At 42.9% G+C, this 22,667-nt stretch overlaps 1 protein-coding gene across 1 annotated transcript in view; it reads left to right on the plus strand.

Moving 5' to 3' along the window:
- Nucleotides 1–281: 281 nt before the first annotated feature.
- The window catches only part of CCDC169 (coiled-coil domain containing 169), a 31,927-nt gene continuing 9,541 nt past the window's right edge, over nt 282–22,667 (plus strand). Inside the window, exons 1-5 of the mRNA XM_063444868.1 lie at nt 282–416; nt 2,373–2,455; nt 3,636–3,746; nt 3,915–3,955; nt 20,015–20,113. Coding sequence (XP_063300938.1) covers nt 364–416; nt 2,373–2,455; nt 3,636–3,746; nt 3,915–3,955; nt 20,015–20,113 — 387 coding nt within the window. The 5' untranslated portion in view covers nt 282–363. The remainder of the gene's footprint in view (nt 417–2,372; nt 2,456–3,635; nt 3,747–3,914; nt 3,956–20,014; nt 20,114–22,667) is intronic.

The following is a 22,667-nucleotide window of genomic DNA, read 5'->3' on the forward strand; positions in this document are numbered from 1 at the left end:
TGACGTCACCAGGGTCCCCTTCCTCCGCCAAGCAGCGCTAACACAGTCACACTTTATCATTCCGCACAGAGTTCTAAATGCTGAGTAGTAAGACGTCCGTGTCGCTGCGGCCATTGAACTGGAGACTCGCTTCGTGCCAGTTCCAGCCGCTGTTCTATCCGATTACCATACCTGATAGAACAGCTCTCCTTCATTCGGGCGATTTTCTTGAAGACGCGCTGGCGCTCTTCTGTTTAGGACTCTACGCTCTTCGCGAGTCACGTGCTTGGGTTACTGTCTCCATGGCGACGCAGTGTCACCATTTGTTGACAATGATCGCAGAGAGCCTGCGGCGGACAGGAGCTGGTGGAGAGGAATCCGGCCATGGCTGACAGTCAGCGGGTCGCCGAAGATGTGCAACTGGAGAGGAAGATGAAGTGAGCTGTCTGTCTGTCCGTCCTTATCCACCTTACTATTGACACAGGAATTAACAATACAGCGGGCTGCAGTGGTTATGGTGCTGCAGTGGTTATGGTGCTGAGTGGTGCAGTGGTTATGGTGCTGAGTGGTGCAGTGGTTATGGTGCTAGGTGTTGCAGTGGTTATGGTGCTGGGTGTTGCAGTGGTTATGGTGCTGGGTGTTGCAGTGGTTATGGTGCTAGGTGTTGCAATGGTTCTGGTGCTGGGTGTTGCAGTGGTTATGTTGCTGGGTGTTGCAGTGGTTATGTTGCTGGGTGTTGCAGTGGTTATGTTGCTGGGTGTTGCAGTGGTTATGTTGCTGGGTGTTGCAGTGGTTATGGTGCTGGGTGTTGCAGTGGTTATGGTGCTGGGTGTTGCAATGGTTATGTTGCTGGGTTGTGTCATTTTAGCAACACAATGCACGTGCAGAGTTAAAGGGCACTGAAGTGGTCTGAGTGCACTGGCATACAGCCACTAGAGGGACTTCCGGGTAACTAGGCAACTTATTTTTTTCCTAACTGACCCTGGAGGTCCTCACGCAATGCATGGACATCAATTGTGTGCTGGGCACTAGTTGCACATCCAGCACAAGTGACTTTTGCAGCTCAGAACTCTCTAATTTGAGTTCTCTCTGTGTTTTTACTATAGCCTTAAAGGGACACTATAGTCACAAGAACAACTACAGCTTAATGTAGTTATTCTGGTATCTGCAAGCTTTTTTAAAGTAAACACTGCTATTACTCCCTAGAAACACCTCTAATGGCAGTAACGCAGAACGTTACTAGAGGTGCTTCCTGGATCAGTGCTGCAGATTGTGCAGCACTGGCGTTCAGCATCTCCACACTCTGCATGGAAACTCTGAATGCTCCCCATAGAGTCACATTGATTCAATGCATCTTTGGTACAACACAGCGTTATGCATGCACAATAGCCTCCCTATGGAGAAGCATTAGTTTGTCTGAAATCGTCAAATTTGAGAATCTTAGCCATGGAGGTGTGGCCAGCAATGGCATAACTGGTGCGGCGCTGGTAAAGGGGTGAGTAAAATCTCATTTTTAAAGTAAAGAAGGAGGGTCAGGGACCTAAATACTTAATTTACCATGACACATGTTTTTGACTGCTCCTATTCTTTGTGCATTGCTGGGATAGCATGTGTGTGCTAGTTTCTGTAATACTGCATTCCTTGGTAATGAGATCCTCCCTCATTTTAAGTTGACGGTTTTCGTATGCAACACATAATGCAGAGTAAGAGATGTTGATCTGAGAGACACATGTTTTCATCATGACTGGCTAAAAGTATCTGATTAAAGCTTCTTAAACTGAATAGAGCACTCTTCCGATTACTGGAAAATCTATTTCTGATGGAAATGCATTTAACATCCCCTGAGTCTCTCACTAATCATTTTGAAATAAAAGAAACTGAAAATTAACAAAATGTTATGTGTATAAGCTGTGTTATCACAATTATTTGATTTTATAGGTCATTTAGGAATACCCTGAGTGTGGGCTTAAAATGTCAGTAAATATGAAAAGAAAAAGAGGTTTTATGTTTTTGTTCCCAATCTTAAAATTGTACTGAAATGATGCAGATGGTCACATGTAATGCAAATCCGAAGACACAGTAAAGGTTTTTGTGTCTCATTATCAATATTGGTTTATTCACAAAAAATAGATTGTAGAAAATTGAAACCAGAATTCCAAAAATGTATTAAAAATATCTGATTGGTAAAATTCTCAAGTCCCGCTAAAGTGATAGAACTTTCACATTTCAGTTTTCCATTCATTAAAATTTGGTGTTTGGTGAGCTGACCCCGCTAATCTAAAAACTGTGGAAATTGAATAAGCTTACGTTTTCATAAATGCAAAAACTTTTTATTTGCGTAAAGTCAATTATGTGAATTGCTTTTTGTTTTTGTTTTCCTTGGTATTGCTTAGAGAAATGTTACAAGTGTCAATATTTGAATTAAAAAACACCGCCAAAGGACTGGAAAAGAGACTGGACAGTGTGGAAGAAGAAGGTAAGAAGAACAAACATTGTCATTATTACTTTACATTAAAGGGGCACTCCACTGCCCAAATACAAAAAGATAAAAATCACTGTTTAGTAAATATGCTCCCAATGAAAACATGCACAAATTGTATTATGTATATTTTCATTGAAGTTATCTTGTATGTTGCCTTTGCAAGCCCTCCCTTTCTTACCCCGCCCAGACTTTCTGTGGCTGTCCAATCACAGACTTTCCAATGCCACTCAATGAGAAGTCTTTGCAAGACAGATGCTCTGGGCAATTGTCTGCCTCTTGAGTTTAACTACACTGAACTCAACAAACCAGGAAGCAAAAGGACCAGTTGTCTGATTGACAGCCATGTAGATGTAACAAGGTAACTTACAAAAGTGCCAATTTCTATTGAAGAAAGAAGACACAGTTTTCACACAATTTAACACAAACTAAAGTGCTTTAGGTGTTTGAAGGGTCCCTTTAAGTGACAAAAGTAGCAAATATTTTGTATAAGAAACTTGAAGCTGTTCTGTAATAAACTCTATTCTGATTTTAGTGCACCCCCACATGTTTTTTTTTCTTAAATCTATGACCGATTCTTGCTCTCTTTTACAAACATATAACAATATCCCACAACCTTACCAAACCTGAAAACACACATAACTGTTTTAAATATGGATACAGCTTCCCAAAGACATGTCCCAGACAATATCCCTCTCTAACAAAACTAAAATACAATATATAGCTGGTAGTGGTGGTGGTGCAGCTGAAATTAAGATATGTGATGAATACTTTGCTTTAGGGTGCCTCCCCTTTGAATTCTGGGGGGTATAAACCAAATATTCCTTTCTTCAAAGACAAGTCACTGCTTTGATATTGATCAGCAGGACTCAATGCAGGTGCCAAAAAGATTCCATTTATTAATCACAGTAAAAAATATAAAGATATTTGAATAATCACCATTATCATGATACAAGAACAGGCTAAATGGCTCAAATAAAATGTTGAGGGTGGTGCATGAAGTTTTCAAGGATTGTCTGTGTAAATATATTGTATATGTAAAAAAAAAATAATAAAAAAAATATGCCTTTTAAACATACACACGTAAACATGTATGTATTGTTAATTCTTATGACATGTTGTAAGCCATTTGACATTGCTGATGAGTGAACACATTCTCTTTTTTTTTTTTTTACAGGTAATGAATGGAAAACAAGGTATGAAACACAAACTGAGCTAAATAAACAGATAGAAAGGCAGATTCTTCTTATTCAACAGAAATCTGAGCAAATCCGGGGCAGCCCTGCAGGTGAGACATTATGGGGTGCAAGTTTTACGCATATCAGTGTTGCCCCTGTAAGAAAAGAGGGTGCAGGAGATCCTGGTTGTTAGTTGTGACTGAGCATGGCGATACTATTAGTAATTTTTACATTTAGAAGGTTATTGATAAATTAACTATTTTTTGTTCTTCTTTTAGATAGACTTTCCTCCATTCGTTCCTATGATCAGATGCCAACTGTAAGTATCTTAGTTTTTGCCTCAGCTTGTATAATAGAGTAAACATTGAATGTGGCGGCAGATAAGAACCATTCGGCCCATCTAGTCTGCCCAATTTTCTAAATACTTTCATTAGTCCCTGGCCTTATCTTATAGCTAGGATAGCCGTATGCTTATCCCATGCATGCTTAAACTCCTTTACTGTGTTAACCTCTACCACTTCAGCTGGAAGGCTATTCCGTGCAACCACTACCCTCTCAGTAAAGTAATTCTTCCTGATATTTTTAAACCTTTGCCCCTCTAATTTAAGACTATGTCCTCTTGTTGTGGTAGTTTTTCTTCTTTTAAATATAGTCTCCTCCTTTACTATGTATGTAAATGTTTCTATCATATCCCCTGTCTTGTCTTTTCTCCAAGCTATACATGTTAAGTTCCTAAGTTCCTTTAACCTTTCCTTGTAACTTTTAGCCGTCAATCCATGAACCAGTTTAGTAGCCCTTCTCTGAACTCTCTCTAAAGTATCAATATCCTTCTGGAGATACGGTCTCCAGTACTGCGTGCAATACTCCAAGTGTGGTCTCCCCAGTGTTCTGTACAATGGCATGAGCACTTCCCTCTTTCTACTGCTAATACCTTTCCCTATACAACCAAGCATTCTGCTAGCATTTCCTGCTGCTCTATCACATTGTCTGCTTACCTTTAAGTCATCAGAAATAATTACCCCTAAATCCCTTTCCTCAGATGTTGAGGTTAAGACTCTCAAATATTCTGTACTCTGCCCTTGGGTTTTTACGTCCAAGATGCATTATCTTGCACTTATCCACATTAAATGTCAGCTGCCACAACTCTGGCCATTTTTCTAGTTTACCTAAATAATTTTCCATTTGGCTTATCCTTCCTGGAACATCAACCCTGTTACATATCTTAGTATCATCAGCAAAAATACATACATAAGAGAATCAGTCCTAGTACAGATCCACGAGGTACCCCACTGGTGACAAGACCATGCTTGCCTGTCACTCAGCTACTGCCTTACCCTTTTAACAATATTGGATTCCAACTTAAAGGGAATCTCCAGTGCCAGGAAAACAACCAGTTTTCCTGGCACAGGAGGGTCCCTCTCCCTCCCACCCACCAATCCCCGGTTACTGAAGGGGTGAAAACCCCTTCAGTAACTTACCTGAGGCAGCGACGATGTCCCTCGTCGCTGTCTCCTCCTCCGCGCCGCTCCTCTTCTGCATTGCGTCGGCCGGTGGGCGAGACTGATCCCGCCCACCGGCCGAGGAGACCTAATGCGCATGCACGGCGATGCCGCGCATGCGCATTAGCGCTCCCCATAGGAAAGCATTGAAAAAAAATGTAAATGCTTTCCTATGGGGAAATGAGCGACGCTGGAGGTCCTCACATGTGACAGAAACATCTGAAATGATTATTATTATTATATATTGCTTTTGCAAACTGCTCTTCCTGTTTAAAAGTAAAGTGCCAACTGGCATACACTGACACACACACTCTGAATTACTCACGCGCTGTTACACATATACACACACTCATTGATACACACCCACACACTGTTACACATATACATACTCATACACATTATTACACACATACATTGTTAGAAATATACACAAACACTGCTACAAATCTGCACACTTTTACACAAAGGCACAGTCTAATGAATATACACACATACACATCCACATACTGTTAAACAAATACACAGTCATATATTCACACACACACTACTCCAAAGAAAAACAAGTTACCTGCGCTCTCTCCTTAATCCCTATGTATATCTAAACAAATGGAGGTTTTTTAGTTACCTCCAATGGCCATGAGAGGATGAGCCCACCTGCCAACGTCAAGGCAGACCCCCCTAGGTGGGTCCTAACTCTAACCATTCACCTTGCTTCCTTGAGCCTCTGGCAAAAATCTCTACTGAGACAGAAAGGGGTATTTTTTATATAAACCCCTATACATTATTAACCCTTAATAGGGAACACATGGGATGGGCGGCTGCATTGTAACAAGGCTGAGTAATACAAAAAAATGGATACAAATGCAGAAAGATAAGTCCTGAGCTCACTCCCATCACTGGGCGGCTGCAAATGACTACCGTACACATCACCCCTAGGGGGGTCTGCCTTGGTGCGGGCAGGTGGGCTCATCCTCTCATGGCCATTGGAGGTAACTAAAAAAAACTCCATTTGTTTAAAAATACATAGGGATTAAGGAGAGAGCGCAGGTAACTTGTTTTTCTTTGGTTTTTACTATATATTGGGGCTGATGTGTACTGTAGTCATTTGCAGCCGCCCAGTGATGGGAGTGAGCGCAGGACTTATCTTTCTGCATTTTTACACACACTACTCCACACTCACAATTTATGTGGTTTACTGCTCCTGGCTTCTTTTCATAGTTTAGTATGTTGGGCTGAATTCCAAGCCCTCTATTCCACGGGCATACTTACAGTTTTTATTGTCTTCAGCTTCAAAACAAAGCAGCCCACTTCCTCTCCAGCCCTGCCTCCTCTCTCCTATCTGCAGGTCCCTGGTGCCAGCCACTGGCATAATGTTCCTGCCTCCTCTCTCTCTTGATTCCCTGCTGCTGTTTGAGAGCCAGGAGGAAGTGAAATGTAATAATTTCAGTCCAACAGCTATGCAGGGGAACAACTCTCTTGATGAACATAATCCGGCACAGGTCCCGGAACCCGTTTTTGCTGGGACAGGAGCCCAAAACATGGGACTGTCCTGGCAAAAATTGGCATTGAGCTATTTGTTTAATTCTTACAATCACATTCAAGCTATATGTAGCTCTGTTTTGTCACTTTAGCTTGTAGTTATCCCTGGGGGTTTAGTGAACAGACATGCATATTATCTTTACCATAAATAATTCCCTCACCAACATATTCGCTCTCCTTTGATTCTCAATCTAGATCTGTTCATTTTATTAGTAGCTTCATTTCATGTTTATCACCTATATCTACTCCTTGTAAGGAGAAATTAAGCCAAAATATATTATGTATTAGATGCATTGTATTCGGGGGCATTACAAACCATTGTTTGGAAATCTATTCATAAATAGGACAATACATAGGACTAGAGGTCACGTATTGAGACTGGAAGTGTAGCATGTATAAAGATTATATTTACCCTTCAGGGGCCAGCGACTCCTGTGACAGGAAAATATGAGATTTAGTCTAAGGCAAAGGAAAGGTTTTTTTACAGTAAGAACTATAAGGATGTCGAATTCTCTGAAGAGGTGGTTTCATCAGAGTCCATACAGATGTTTGGACAGCAATTGGATAAATACTTGCAAAAACATAATAGAAAATTGAAGGAAAGAGGGAAGAAAGAAAACAGAAAATATATATGGAATGAGAGGTTATAGATATAGAAAATAAATCAGAGCAAGGACCGACTGGAGGATTTTCTATGGGTTTTTTTTAGACATTCTTTTGAAGCCCACTTCTCTGTAGTTTTTGCATTGTAGAATTGTAAACTGAGGAAAAAAAGAACAGTAAAAAAAGAAACGAAACAAAAACAGTGCAATAGGGCAATAGGTAAGAACGACTGCAATCCCTTACATGTTCTCAAACTCTATGGAAACTGCACAAAAATACAAACAGTATATATGTATATGATACCTCCAAATTAGTAACAATAGTATCTAAATATACTTATACTTATCTCATGTAGTGAAAACAGCCTCTCAAGGTCGTGGCCCAGTTCCCGACCTTTTACAACATATACATAGATACAAAAGGGAATGAGATGCGGCTGTACAAAATCTAGAATAGGAACAGAAAAAGAAACCTAGTGTGATACAGCAAAGTGAGAGATAATGCGCTCATACAATATTGCACTCACGAGATCAAAGTGAATAAATCGCCAGAACAGATGCCTGCCCAGATTGACTTGGGCGGCTATACGTCTCCACTCTCCACTGGAACTCCAAGCGGACCAAAATTGGAATGAGACTTCAATAGAGGTAGGTATAATCAATATGCAAATTTATTGTAATAAAAAGGCTATAAACTTGTAGCCGGATTAAATAAAATAAAAGCAAAAAAGAGTGGAGACGTATAGCCGCCCAAGTCAATCTGGGCAGGCATCTGTTCTGGCGATTTATTCACTTTGATCTCGTGAGTGCAATATTGTATGAGCGCATTATCTCTCACTTTGCTGTATCACACTATGTTTCTTTTTCTGTTCCTATTCTAGATTTTGTACAGCTGCATCTCATTCCCTTTTGTATCTATGTCTATGGAAACTGCAACTGAGTGTCTTAGAATATCACACACGCAGCGGTGCCTGAAAACATAGACATTCATTGGTTGCTGGTAAATTGGTGAGTTTAAATTACCAACATTGCTGTAACAAAGAAAAAATATTCCTGCAATCATAGAAATACTGTTTATGTTACTTTTGGGGTGTTTAGGTTTACATAGTTACATATGCTGAAAAAAGACTTGTGTCCATCAAGCTCAGCCTTTCTTACATCTGTTTCTGCTGTTAATCCAAAGAAGGCATTTAAATGCATCTCTATAAGGAGATGCTGATTGGCCAGGGCTTTGTTTGGCTTGTTCTGGCTCTGCCCCCGATCTGCCTCATTGACATTCTCAGCCAATCCAATGCTTTCCTATGGGAAAATGTTGTGATTTGCTGAGATGAACAGTTCTAATTATGTCAGGCAAGGAGGCAGATTAGGGGCAGAGCCGAAGGAGCAGACTGGAATTAAAAGGAAGATTTTACTATATTTAGGAGGGAGTGGTGGCAGGGGGGCTAGATGGTGTTTTAACACTATAGGGTTAGGAATACATGTTTGCGTTCCTGGCCCTATAGTGTTCCTTTAAATTTGTTAGTTTTTTTTATAACTAAAATCTTCTATTCCCCTTATACATTTTGTAGTCCCCCTCTGCACTTTTGCCATAATTTACTTCTTTAGAACCAATGCCAAAAATTGCACACCATATTCAAGTGTGGTCTAACCATTGTGATTAGGGGACATTGGGGTTAAGTCAACCAGTTTACTGTTGCTTGGCCACATTTTCCTATATAGTGGAAGAAGTGTTGCGGCCCTCTTTTCCTCCCTGATGCCTGTGATCCACTCGAGATGCTGCTTAACGTCATGGCCCAAGGTGATCGTCCCTGCTTGCCCTGGGCTCACTGTAGTTTGATTAATTCAGTAAATTGCAACGCATTTCATATTTTCATGAATATTCTGTTCATGTTGCTTTATTGTTTTTGAGACATCGGTGGACTTATTGCAATAATGGTTGATATTATGGTGGCATTTTTGAACATTTATATTTCAGTAAAATTCCAACGCATTTTATGTTTTCATGAAGATTCTGTTAGTGTTGCTTTATTGTTTTAAAAACAGGTGGGCTTATTGCGTTGATATTATGGTGGCATTTTTGAACATTTATATTCTAATATTGATTCAGCAGAATTGATTAACCATCTAATGTCATTATGCATGGCAGTGACGCTGCACATTATATATACACTGCTCAAAAAAATAAAGGGAGCACTTAAACAACACAATGTAACTCCAAGTCAATCACACTTCTGTGAAATCAAACTGTCCACTTAGGAAGCAACACTGAGTGACAATCAATTTCACATGCTGTTGTGCAAATGGGATAGACAACAGGTGGAAATTATATGTAATTAGCAAGATTCCCCAATAAAGGAGTGGTTCTGCAGGTGGTGACCACAGACCTCTTCTCAGTTCCTATGCTTCCTGGCTGATCTTTTGGTCACTTTTGAATGCTGGCGGTGCTTTCACTCTAGTGGTAGCATGAGACGGAGTCTACAACCCACACAAGTGGCTCAGGTAGTGCAGCTCATCCAGGATGGCACATCAATGCGAGCTGTGGAAAGAAGGTTTGCTGTGTCTGTCAACGTAGTGTCCAGAGCATGAAGGCGCTACCAGGAGACAGGCCAGTATATCAGGAGATGTGGAGGAAGCCGTAGGAGGGCAACAGCCCAGCAGCAGGACCGATACCTCTGCCTTTGTGCAAGGAGGAACAGGTGGAGCACTGCCAGAGCCCTGCAAAATGACCTCCAGCAGGCCACAAATGTGCATGTGTCTGCTCAAATGATCAGAAACAGACTCCATGAGGGTGGTATGAGGGTCCGACGTCCACAGGTGGGGGTTGTGCTTACAGCCCTGTGCTCTTCACAGATGAAAGCAGGTTCACACTGAGCACATGTGACAGAGCCTAGAGAGCTTGTGGAGAATGTTCTGCTGCCTGCAACATCCTCCAGCATGACTGGTTTGGCAGTGGGTCAGTAATGGTGTGGGGTGACATTTCTTTGGGGGGCCTCACAGCCCTCCATGTGCTCGTCAGAGGTAGCCTGACTGCCATTAGGTACCGAGATGAGATCCTCAGACCCCTTGTGAGACCATATGCTGGTGTGGTTGGCCCTGGGTTCCTCCTAATGCAAGTCAATGCTATACCTCATGTGGCTGGAGTGTGTCAGCAGTTCCTGCAAGATGAAGGCATTGATGCTATGGACTGGTCCGCCCGTTCCCCAGACCTGAATCCAATTGAGCACATCTGGGACATCATGTCTCGCTCCATCCACCAACGTCATGTTGCACCACAGACTGTGGCAGATGCTTTAGTCCAGGTCCGGGAGGAGATCCCTCAGGAGACCATCCACCACCTCATCAGGAGCATGCACAGGCGTTGTTGGGAGGTCATACAGGCACGTGGAGGCCACACACACTACTGAGCCTCATTTTGACTTGTTTTAAATACATTACATCAAAGTTGGATCAGCCTGTAGTGTGTTTTTCCACTTTCATTTTGAGTGTGACTCCAAATCCAGACCTCCATGGGTTGAAAAATGTGATTTCCATTTTTTAATTTTTGTGTGATTTTGTTGTCAACACATTCAACTATGTAAAAAACAAAGCATTTCAGAAGAATATTTAATTCATTCAGATTTAGGATGTTATTTTTGTGTGTGTTTTTGTGTATTTTTTTGAGCAGTGTATATACGGCAATATTGACTTATACGTGTTTCTTAATCTGTATAAGAAAGAATTTGATTCATTGATTGTTCAAATGATTTTAATAATTGTTTTAGCTCTAGTGGATATATTTGAAAGAAGGAAGTCAACAGAAGGAATGATCTGGTCTTCTGTGAGCTATGAGCTATTAAAGGATCTGACAGCACTTAAGGAACAAATCTGTTCTTGGCAGCCTGTCCAATCTAAATCTGTCTTTTGTGATTGGGAACACAGAAATGGTAAAAGTGTGATTTTTTTTTTTTTTTTTTAGGCTAAGCTCATTAATAATAGATTCGTACATGGGTAGCAAAAAGGTAAGCCCTCAGCTAAATAACTACATTGCTGGCTAAATATCATGAGAATTGTATTTCCACAACAGTTTGGGGTCTGTGTATTAGCCAGCCCCAACACTAGTACATATCTTGTAATAATTAATTGTATACCCCACTTCTGAGTGTGGTTATTCAAAATAATAGTACAGGGGGGCGGGGCCGGGCCGCCAAGCAGCATGGCAGCAGAACACGGAGGCTCCGAGCTTAAGCCCTAAAAAACGGCATAAAACTTGCTAAAAACCTGCCCCAGGACCGGATTACATGCTGCAATACAATGGGGCACTACCCGAGCACCCATATGATACCAGATTACGGCCAAAAATTCACGGGGAGCACCGAAACTGATGAACCCGGCCTACACACCTGCATAAGCCTGCTTGAGGGCAGCTGCAGACCGAGAACACATGCCTGATTGCCTGACCGGAAGAAAAAGCACACCAGCTATGTGGACGCTGGTGGAGATTTACACGGGTGAGAGCAGCCGCCCCGCTCCGCCCCCCCCCCCGGCCGGTGGGGGTAATCCCGGCCTCATGGAGGATGCAAGCCCTAGGACGGACCCAACCGCCCGGGGTACACGCTGGCCTCCTGTACAGGCAATGACTGCCTAACCGCGGCCGCCTGCTATCTAGACCCGAAGTCAAGGGACGATTATTGCCTGTGCTACAGGATCAACACACACCCTGGACTTAACGGCCCACAACAGCCTTGTCTTACCCTCAGAAGCTGTCCCGTGGATTCTACAGCTGCGGGTGAAGCGGGCCCTGGAGGCGATGCACGTGGGCGGGGGGGCCAGGCGGGATGTTGCTGCGATGTTCCTGGGACCCGCTGGCCAGATGCCGCGATCCTTGGACTGTGCCATGCGGGGACTGAAGTGCCGTCACCCTCAGGTTTTGAGGAGGGCCTGGAGGTAGCTGTCCCCGACGCTGTGAGCCCTCGTAGGGTGGAGCGCGGCAGCCCCCGGCGGACCGGTGGCTGGGAGGAGGCTGGCGCTTGCCCCGAGTGGCCGGAGAAGGGTGAGACACAGGGCGACCTTCACCCCGACCATCTGGGGCCCCAGTGGCGCGGTGGGGGTGCAGGGGATGACTGGCAGGCACACGGACTTTAGGTGGGGGGTCCTGTGGACTGGTGGGTCCCCGAGTGCCCGCTGTGCTGTGGATCTCCCGGATGGAGGCTTGGCGCAGCCTGGGGGGATGCTGCGGAGGACCGGTGCCCCTGGGATCAGCCGCGGATGCATCAGCGGCCGGTTCCCCCGCTCGGAAGGCTCGTATCCGTGGCCCCCCCAATGCTTGTGGACTGAGTTTATACACGCTGAGAATTCACTACTGTTGATTTAATATGCACAAAAAAGTTGTTTTTTTTTAAAAAAAATTTTTATTTGCTTTACGTTGCCCTCAGAGGCCCTAGTTAACTGTTATTACACAACGCGCTACACACAGGCTGATTTAAACAGTTAAAGCCCTCTCCCCGCGAGCAGCGACCTATATAAGTCAGTGGACGCCTACCAAAATACACAATCAGGGCTGGCACTTTTCTCACGCATTGTCACCAGGTACTATAGCACATAGCCACAGACAGCGGTTCTATTATTTTAATGGGCACGCCCAGGCCACTGGACGCCACACATATAATACATATCTGGAACGCATTAAGCGCATCAGGCCTACCCGGAGTACACGAAAAAAAATAGGTACATAAGCACACCCAGGCGCGTAGAATCGTGCTTTACTTTCTCCCGACAACTAGCCTGTCAGCCTGCAGAACACACACACACGATCGCCTCGCATTATGCGCCTATTCTATCTGCATGATGTCATGTGTATGCCTCAGTGAAGATGATCAAATGCTCTCTACGTTATTATAAATTTTGCAAGGAATTACTGACAGCTTAGCACTTGACTACACAGTGACCAGTTAAATCTTAGTTCCTTATTGCTATTATAGGCTTTACTTATTGACATAATACCACATTAATATGCCGCATGGCCGAGTGCAGGTCAGGCAGTCCATGACCTGCGCTGACTACCAATACTGAATGAGGGAGTAGAGCCTGGGCTGAATGTCTCACAGCATGATACTTATGCTATACTGATATATGGTAGTGCAGAATACAGTTTAACCTGCGTTCAACGCTCCCATATACGCTGCTGTAAACATATAGGTTGTTATTAGCGTTGCCGTTCTATGTTAGTAAAATGTTGTAACCAGACGAACTCATTTCAGCACAATAACCTATGCTAACACTTGTTAACTGTCACAGACTCAATGATGCCTGCATATTCAACCTTTTAAGCCTCTGCGCAGGGGACCAAATACCGTATGTGACTTACCCTGACTTACTACGCCTCTGCGCAGGCATCCATGCAATGATTTTTTTAATTTGCTCCATAATTGCTACCATTTTGCATATAAAATAAAAACGATTTAAAACAAAATAATAGTACAAAAGGTTTATTCATTAAACAGGGATTTGTGATAAACTGAAAACCTAAATTGCCAAATTTATGACAAAATGTAACTAAAGCTAATGGTTCTCATACGAGGGGCATCCGATTGACAGAGCGCAACGATTGTCATACATGTGCCCTATGTCCAGAGGTGTAACTAGAAACCACTGGGCCCCGGTGCGAAACTTGCCCGTGGGCCCCTCCTCCCATGTGTCTCATTCCCTCCCCCCAACTCCTCCATGTGTCTCATAGCGCTCCTCTCCTGTCAGACACCCGGGAACTATGGTCATGAGTACAGCCGGGCCCCCTGGTGTGAGGGGCCTGATTGCAGTGGCGACCCCTGCAACCGTGGTAGGTACGCCACTGCCTATGTCCCTAATGTTTATCTTTAAGAAACATTGGTTTGGACCGAGATCATCAATCATAATGACCTCACATGAGATGGAGCAGCTGCTGTGAGAAACTGTGCCAGCACTAGATTACAGGTAAGTTTTTAAAGAGTGTTTTTTTTTTGTGTATATCAATTTTAAAAAAACTAAATCTAATGAGCGGCAGGAACTATCTAACAGTAAAGGATTACTCAAATCATAATAACCATTACAGCCCTGTTTAATGGTAATGATGTGATTAGCACCCTGGGCTGGTTCCCTGGTAATGGGAAGAACCATTCATCAACAGTTTGCCCACTTACTGTACCTGGGTTCCCGACAGGCTCCAGTACTCCCTTGTAATCCAGTGACGTGCTTTTGGGTTCCGCAGCGCCAAAGAACACCAAACCTGCGGCCATTGCCAATGATTGCACAAAAGAGTTTATATTAGCCAGCCATGAACTCTAGATTCTGGGCTAGTAGAAGACACCCCAGTGATGCTGCTGAAGGTGGAGTTACACCTCTGGCAGCAGGGGGGGGGGAGAACATTAAACTCTGGATGTGCAATAATTTCATCGCGAAACACTGCACGTACAGACTCCAGGCACCATGACCTGTATGCATGTTTCTCATAATTTCAATAACTTACAAATAAATTAAACAAATATTGTACTTTGGCCTTTAACTCTATTATTCTGAAACTCATTTGAGACATTTTGTGTGCTATGTGGTAGACCAGAATCACCTACATATTCTTTTGTCTAAAAATGTGCTACTTATGCACACTGACATGAAAATAACTGCTTATACTTACCAGCACTGAATCTAGCAACTAGTGGTACATTTCTTTTACATAAAAATGTAAGTGAAGTAATTTGCCCAGTCCCTCTGGGATCTTTTTGTCATTGACCTACAAGGATTACTGGATTCACGCCACCACTGCAGACACGGATAATTATTTCTCTTTTCTGAACAGCCTGTGCTAGCCAAGACTATACTATATTTTTGTCTGCAGCATCAAAAAACAATAAAGAGTGCTATAAATCACTCTAATAAAAAAGGCATCCCTAAGGCATTCTGGGATTCACATATTATGAAGCGTTGTCCAATTACATCCTTTTCCTATGGTACCACTAGCCAGCATGCATTCATATTAATACGTACATACAGAGGTGGGTGTAATGGATAGAAAATAAATATATATAAATAAAATACTTTGCGCCCTGCACTCACAGCTCCTGACCTTGTCCTTGCCTCGTTGCAAACTCCGGCACTTATATAAATTACTTCAATAGAGTGCTATGACAAACTCCCCTTCTCACATGAGTTTTCCACGAGCTCCTGGAGGAGCCTGCTTGCCAGCCTCCTGCCCACATATGATGGACCCTGTAATATGCAATGTAAAAGTCTCAGTTCGTGTATTTAGACTATATGGTTCGGGAACCAAACAGCCGCACAAACCGGAGACCACCCAGGAGCTTGTTAAGTCTAATTGCTACTTTGTAGAAATTTGTACTGCAGTGTTCGTCTGGGTGGCCACATTTCCTATGGACCACCACGAGGTGGCAGCGATCTTGTTTGCACGAACGCAGGCAGCGGTGTTTGGTCGTTGAGTTCATGGAACTTAAAGCATCACCTGCGTTCGGTTCTACAACACTTAGGAAGACACTGTTCGGTGGAAATGTTCCCACGAACAAGGGAAACAAGCTTCAGGGTGATCATATTGACTTTGTTCGGTTTTAAACTACCGAACTAGACCGACTGCTAGCCCTGATCTTATGGAACTGTTTTGGGCAGGAGCCTTGTGTGCGGTCGGTCAAATTAGGACTTCCAATAAATTCCTGAAACCCTAAACCGATCTAGGTGATTTTTGGATATGTTGTCATCCAGATCGGGGCTATCAGGGGAAGTAACTTTTAGGTTTTTTTTAAATGTATTTTTAAGCTACTTTTGGGGTGCTTGTGAAATATGTGTTTTTTGACTCCATAATCTCCCAGGCATAGGGGAGGGATTATCCTGTTTTCTGTGGGAGTGTCATGGGCGTGCATGTCTGAGTTCAGAAATGTATAAAAGCAGGCCATCTGGCCAGTTTAAAGGTATTCCAGCTTGTACTCCCAGAACTATGTGTCATCTGGTTACAGGGAGGGAAAATGACTAATTACTGTTTCAGTGTGGAGGATTCAATGGGGAAAGTCCTTGTAAGTCCTTGTAGAGCTCCCACGACTGCGTGTCATCCAGTGCCTGGGGGTGGATAGAGCGAGTTCCCCATGCAGCTCCAGGAGGGAGCGGTTCCAGGACCCCAGTCAAGCCACAGCGACTGTGGGCAGAAGTGCTGCGGTTTTTCCCCTTTCCCAGCTAGGAAGCGGTCCTTGGCGGGGGTACCAGGGCCGGACTGGCCCACCGGGAAATTTCCCGGTGGGCCGCGGCACCTGGGGGCTGCTCTGGCAATATATGTGCCACCGGGTGGCCGGTCCGGTGGCACACACTTTGAGGGGGCTGCAGCCTCGCCGGTCCGGCGGCACACCTAACGCTGAGGGCTGAGGGAGGAGTATGTCTCTCTACCATGCTCCCTCGCGGTTCCCACAATACCCAGCAGCATCCATGCTGGGGATTGTGGGAACCGCGAGGGAGCATGGTAGAAAGACATGCTCCTCCCTCCCCCTTCAGCCCTCAGCATTAACAGTGCTGCCGGACCGGCGAGGCTGCAGCGTGCAATGCGGCCGGCCCCTGACTCCTCTCAGGTGGGTGGGGGGATGAAGAGAGAGAGAGAGAGACAGAGGTAGGGGATGAAGAGAGAGACAGAGGTAGGGGATGAAGAGAGAGACAGAGGTGGGGGGGGATGAAGAGAGAGACAGAGGTGGGGGGGATGAAGAGAGAGACAGAGGTGGGGGGATGAAGAGAGAGACAGAGGTGGGGGGGATGAAGAGAGAGACAGAGGTGGAGGGGGGATGAAGAGAGAGACAGAGGTGGGGGGGATGAAGAGAGACAGAGGTGGGGGGATGAAGAGAGACAGAGGTGGGGGGGATGAAGAGAGAGACAGAGGGGGGTGAAGAGAGAGAGAGAGGGGGGTGAAGAGAGAGACAGAGGGGGGTGAAGAGAGAGACAGAGGGGGGGATGAAGAGAGAGACAGAGGGGGGATGAAGAGAGAGACAGAGGGGGGATGAAGAGAGAGACGGGGGGGATGAAGAGAGAGACAGAGGGGGGGGTGAAGAGAGAGACAGAGGGGGGGGTGAAGAGAGAGACAGAGGGGGTGAAGGGGGGTAGAGAGAGAGACAGAGGGGGGGTGGAGAGAGAGAGACAGAGGGGGGGTGAAGAGAGAGAGAGACAGGGGGTGGAGAGAGAGAGACATGGGGGGTGAAGAGAGAGAGAGACAGGGGGTGGAGAGAGAGAGAGACAGGGGGTGAAGAGAGAGAGAGACAGAGGGGGGGTGAAGAGAGAGAGAGAGAGACAGAGGGGGGGTGAAGAGAGAGAGACAGAGGGGGGGTGAAGAGAGAGAGACAGAGGGGGGTGAATAGAGAGAGAGACAGAGGGGGGAGAGTGAGACACAAGGGGGGAGAGAGGGGCGAATAGAGAGAGACAGAGGGGGAGGGAGAGTGCCACAGGGAAACTCTAGCCCTGGAGCTACGGGCTAGAGTTCACTCTCACCACTGCGACCACCAGGGATTCCTGGTGGTCCAAGTGGTGAGAGTGAACTCTAGCCCCATACAAACACTGCCCACACACACCATACACATTCACACACTGCCCCCCCATACACACACACAGACTCCCCTACACACACAGCCACCCATACACACATTGCCCCACGCACACTACACACTGAACCTTTCACACACACATTGCACCCCTCACACATTGCACCACTGCTCCTATACCCTACTACAGCCCCATATCCCAGCAGACCCCAGGTAAGTTGTCAAAATGTACTTAAACGGTTTGACTACTTACTCTGGGAGCGGGTCCCGGCACTCCTGGCACCATACCCACTACACAGAGCAGTAGTGGTTATTGTGCATGGATTATTTCTTTAAATAATCTATAGGTGCCCCTCCTGAGATCAGGCTCTGGATCCGCCACTGATTTATATTATCTATATATATATATATATATATATATATATATAATTATGCCTATTATATTTACACATATATTAATGTACATTTATATATGCATAATACACTAAGAAATGTCATTGATATGTACAATATGTAATAAGCAGATATTGGCCCAGTCTTGTTGCTAGGTGCATAATCCAGCACAATAACATATTTAAAGTGAAGAGTGCACCCACAGGACCTCAAAATAAACAAGATAACGTAATTTTTTACAGTTGTGCCCTACATACATTCACCATTTCAGTCCCATTACCAAGCTTTCCTTAATATGTCATGGTAGTTGGACTGAAACATTGGTTATATGCAAAGGCACGTCTGCTTAAAATAAATCTGCACTCTTTTTTTTAAGCCTATATGTGCTTTTTTTCACGTTGGAGTAATAATTTTAATTTTAAGTTATCTTTTCTAACTCTGTATCTGCACACTATGCTGGCGCGACGCATTATGGGGCTGGTAAATAATTTTTTTCCAGGGCTGCTTTTAATTCCCAGTCCGGCCCTGGGGGGTACCCAGCCAGGGGTACAGGGAGCTCCGTTACAAGTGCACTCAAAGGATTCAAATAACTTTTATATTGGAGATAAAAAAAAAAAAAAGATATTCAATGGACTTTCGATTTCTATTCTCATACCCATGCCTTGTATCTCTCTTTAGATATGTGATATAAAGTAAAAGATGAAATATATGAGAGTCCTTGCTAAATTGCTCTGTAACTTGAAGAAACACAAACACTTTCCTCTATTTACCACCAGGAGGCGACCATAACTTTATTTTCACTATACTGCAAAACTAGATAGATGTGATGGAATATTTTACATATTTTGTCTTTATATCTTTAATTTGTTTCTAAATGTATTCATTCCTACTTTGAACAGACATAAACAGTTGTATTTTTTACATATGTTTTGTTTTCCTACTATTTCAGCATAAACTAAAATGAATTAATAAGATTCTCCTCCAATAATAATGAATTAATAAGATTCTCCTCCAATAATATTTGTATTTAATAAAATGTTTTTAGTGAGAAGTACCAAGCAATGTTTTTTTTTTAGTGATACAGAGGATGGCTTCACTGCAGTAAAGGTCTTCTCATAATAACTCTGTCTGATTTAAGAGCCTGATTATTTTCTGCTCCCTCCTGTTTTTTTTGTTTTTTGTTTTTTTGTTTTTTTTCTAACTTATACTAAAATAATGACCATTTTTACATCTGCTGCAAGTTGATGGTAGCGATAAAATATATACACATTTTATTTTGAACAAGTTAAAGGGACCCCATTGTGGAACTGATGTTTTGTATTATGTTTTTAGTTATTATGCAGTGTATGGTTTATAATTATTATATTAGATCTGTTTTTCTAGTTATCTTATAACTAATCATGTGACTTGTATCTGCATTATCTCCTAAAAACTACAACATCCGAATGCTTTTTTTGTGTGTGCATGTGTTCTATCTTGTTTGTTTTGTTTTTTTCCCCTCTGCGAAAGTTATTTTTGTTCTTATCTCCTTCTAGTTGACTATGGCTTCTAATGAGCTTTTATCCAGAGTTTAATGGGTCCATGGGGGCACATCCTACAACATCTGTCCATAGAAAGCCTATTGGCTGGAAGAAGGTTTCCTGGTGGTTACAGATAGATTTTAATGCTTATTCTTGATTTTTTTTTTTCTTAATGTTAAACTAACTTGTTTTAAATGGATTCCTAATATTTGAATAATTGATTCTATAGCACCATTTTATGCTATGGGTGTATTATTCATCAGAACAAGCTTCTCATATGTTTCTATCTAACATACTTTCAGGCGGCCTTAAACAAACACCTTAAACATTTAGATGAAGAAAAAGCTCTACTGGAGAACCAAATCAAAGACTTTCAACTTCGACTTGAACAAGAAACAAAGGTACCATTATCATATGTATCTTTCCTTCGAAAATCTTTTTTATGGATAGATTAGACGCAGGGGTAGGCAACTTTTCGGCACTCCAGATGTTGTGGACTACATCCCCCATAATGCTCTTACACCCATAATGCTGGCAAAGCATCATGGGAGATGTAGTCCAAAACATCTGGAGTGCCGAAGGTTTCCTACCCCTGCATTAGAGGATCAACATGGGAAATACAACAAAATAATGTAGAGTAAAATCACACAGTAGTCACTGAAGAGCAACAACATAGCAGGAATGCCTACCATGCTAAGGATAAGAAAGAGGGCTGCAGACTGGACACAACAGAGCAAGGAGAAGGATAGAAAGGACCCAGAACAATGTGGGATGTTTAAGAAAAGCCGTGAGGTTTAAACATGCACATTGGGCAGAGCCATCACAGATTGCTGCTATGAATGACTCCATAGTGTGGATCTTCTCTACCTTGATTTTCCACTGATGGAGTCCACCTATAAATCGTGATGTTAACAAATCATATATTAAAACCACTAGACCTTGTAACTACTCTCTGAATATTTTCACATTGTTTTAACATCCCATCAATGGAAAACTGAATCCCTGCTATGTCACAGAAGCAATTTGTGATCTTTTAAAATGTGGGTGTCATTGCTAATCCCAATGAACAGTCACATGCCAACATTTAAGGGTATACTGTACTCTAAATTAATGGTCCTCTTATTGACAAATCTGTGCTTGGGTAGGAATGTTCTTAAAGAGACCTAGTTGCTTTCTAATAACATTTCGGTTTTATAGATATAGTCATACTTTCCAGTGATGCAATTCACATTCCCACCTGTGAAGGGACGTGGCATCAAGACATTAATATGTTTGTTGTTGGGCTTTTTCTCCGCCTGTTGTATTGCTAAAAATAAAAACCAATATTAAAGGAAAGTCTTTACTGCCATGCATTGCAGACACATGGACCTTAGGCTCCTCCAACTTTGATGTCTTCCTTTTACAATGGCAAATCTGGCCGTTGCTATGCAATTTAATCAACAGAGTCTTATTGGTGATATACCGGGAAACCATCACACACTTTTCTGGTGTCTTTTTGTAAATATGTGCGTTTGTAAATGTATGCTAAGAGCTGTTTTGCTAATCAGCAATTCTCTCCTACCTGGAATGTACAGTCTCCCATTCTGAAGACTGATACTTGATTGAATTAGGCTTAAGCATCCTTTTGCACATCAACCTACCTTGGGCCAGTGGTACTTATCACTGCCCTGAGAGAACCATTGTGCACACTGAAATAAGTGAAAATCCATGCTGACCACAACAGTACTTCTGCATGGTGGAAGAAGCAAACTAGGTGGAGTTTCCTTTGAGGTTCTTTGGTAGCTCTAGATTGCATTTCATGCAGAAGATCTAACTAGAGCCACACTGGACCCACGAAGGGTAATGAAGATTCTTCTAAACTCCAGATTATACTCCCCTCACTTGCCATTTAACTTTATTTGTATTAATTTTCTCTTGTTCCTTGCACTTGATGCATTCTGTTCTCCTTGGTCCATGATGTCTGCAGTATATCTATCCCTGAGATTATTTTGAATGATGGATTGTGGTTACACTTCAACAGAACCTTGCTCTTCCAAAGATCACACCCCCCCTAAGAAAAACTTAAATTTCCCTTTGTATTAAAAAATGACAGTGAATAAAAAACAGTGCAGCTTTAAGTGAAATAAAAATGTGTTTATTTATTTTGGTGAAACACTCACATTAAAGTTAGCCGTTGCAACATCATCTTAATAATATTTTTACCAAGCAGAGCTGTAAAACAAAGGATTACGTTCTATTAAAACAGATTCCGCACTATCATTTTTCATTTTCATAAACGTTCGTACTCGTCTGGTGTAAATATACCCATACACCTATTTACTGTACATTATTTTAAAGTGGATTGTGATATTAAAGAGTGCCCTTCATGGTACACACTGTTTTGCTTTTATTTCATAAGGTTCAAGGATGTAGGATATGACACCAATTGAGTGGGTTAAATCTCAAAAGTCACTTAATTAAGAACAAAACAGTAAATTTATAATTACAACTTATGAAGGATAATATAGTATCATTTTTTTAATTACAAGAATTTTTCATGAATAAAGTAATAAATCACTGATTAATCTATTGTAGAACTGCATCCCAGCTAACACCATCACGGCTGGGAAGCCCAGTAGCAGCCTTTGCTAGGATTCTCAGATTGATCTGGAACGTTTCCATGCAATGCATCCAATTGTGGATGAGGCTTCTGACAAAACTTAAAAAAAAACAAAAAAAAAACAGCTATTCTAATCATACACAAAGGAGCTAACCTAACTAGTTTATTCAAGTGGCATGTGCATTTTATACATGCAGGAGTACAGATACTTACACCCTGTTCCAAATTATTATGCAAATTCTAGTTAAGTGTCTAGTTAAGTGCCCCCCTAGGCTGGCCCTGATGTCACCGGGCTGACGGGCTGCCGGGCGCGTGAGGGAGCACTCTCCCCTGAGTGCTCCCTCTTCAGCTCCCTC

The sequence above is a fragment of the Pelobates fuscus genome, chromosome 1 (genome assembly GCF_036172605.1).
Source record: "Pelobates fuscus isolate aPelFus1 chromosome 1, aPelFus1.pri, whole genome shotgun sequence".
NCBI classification, from domain to species: Eukaryota; Metazoa; Chordata; class Amphibia; order Anura; family Pelobatidae; genus Pelobates; species Pelobates fuscus.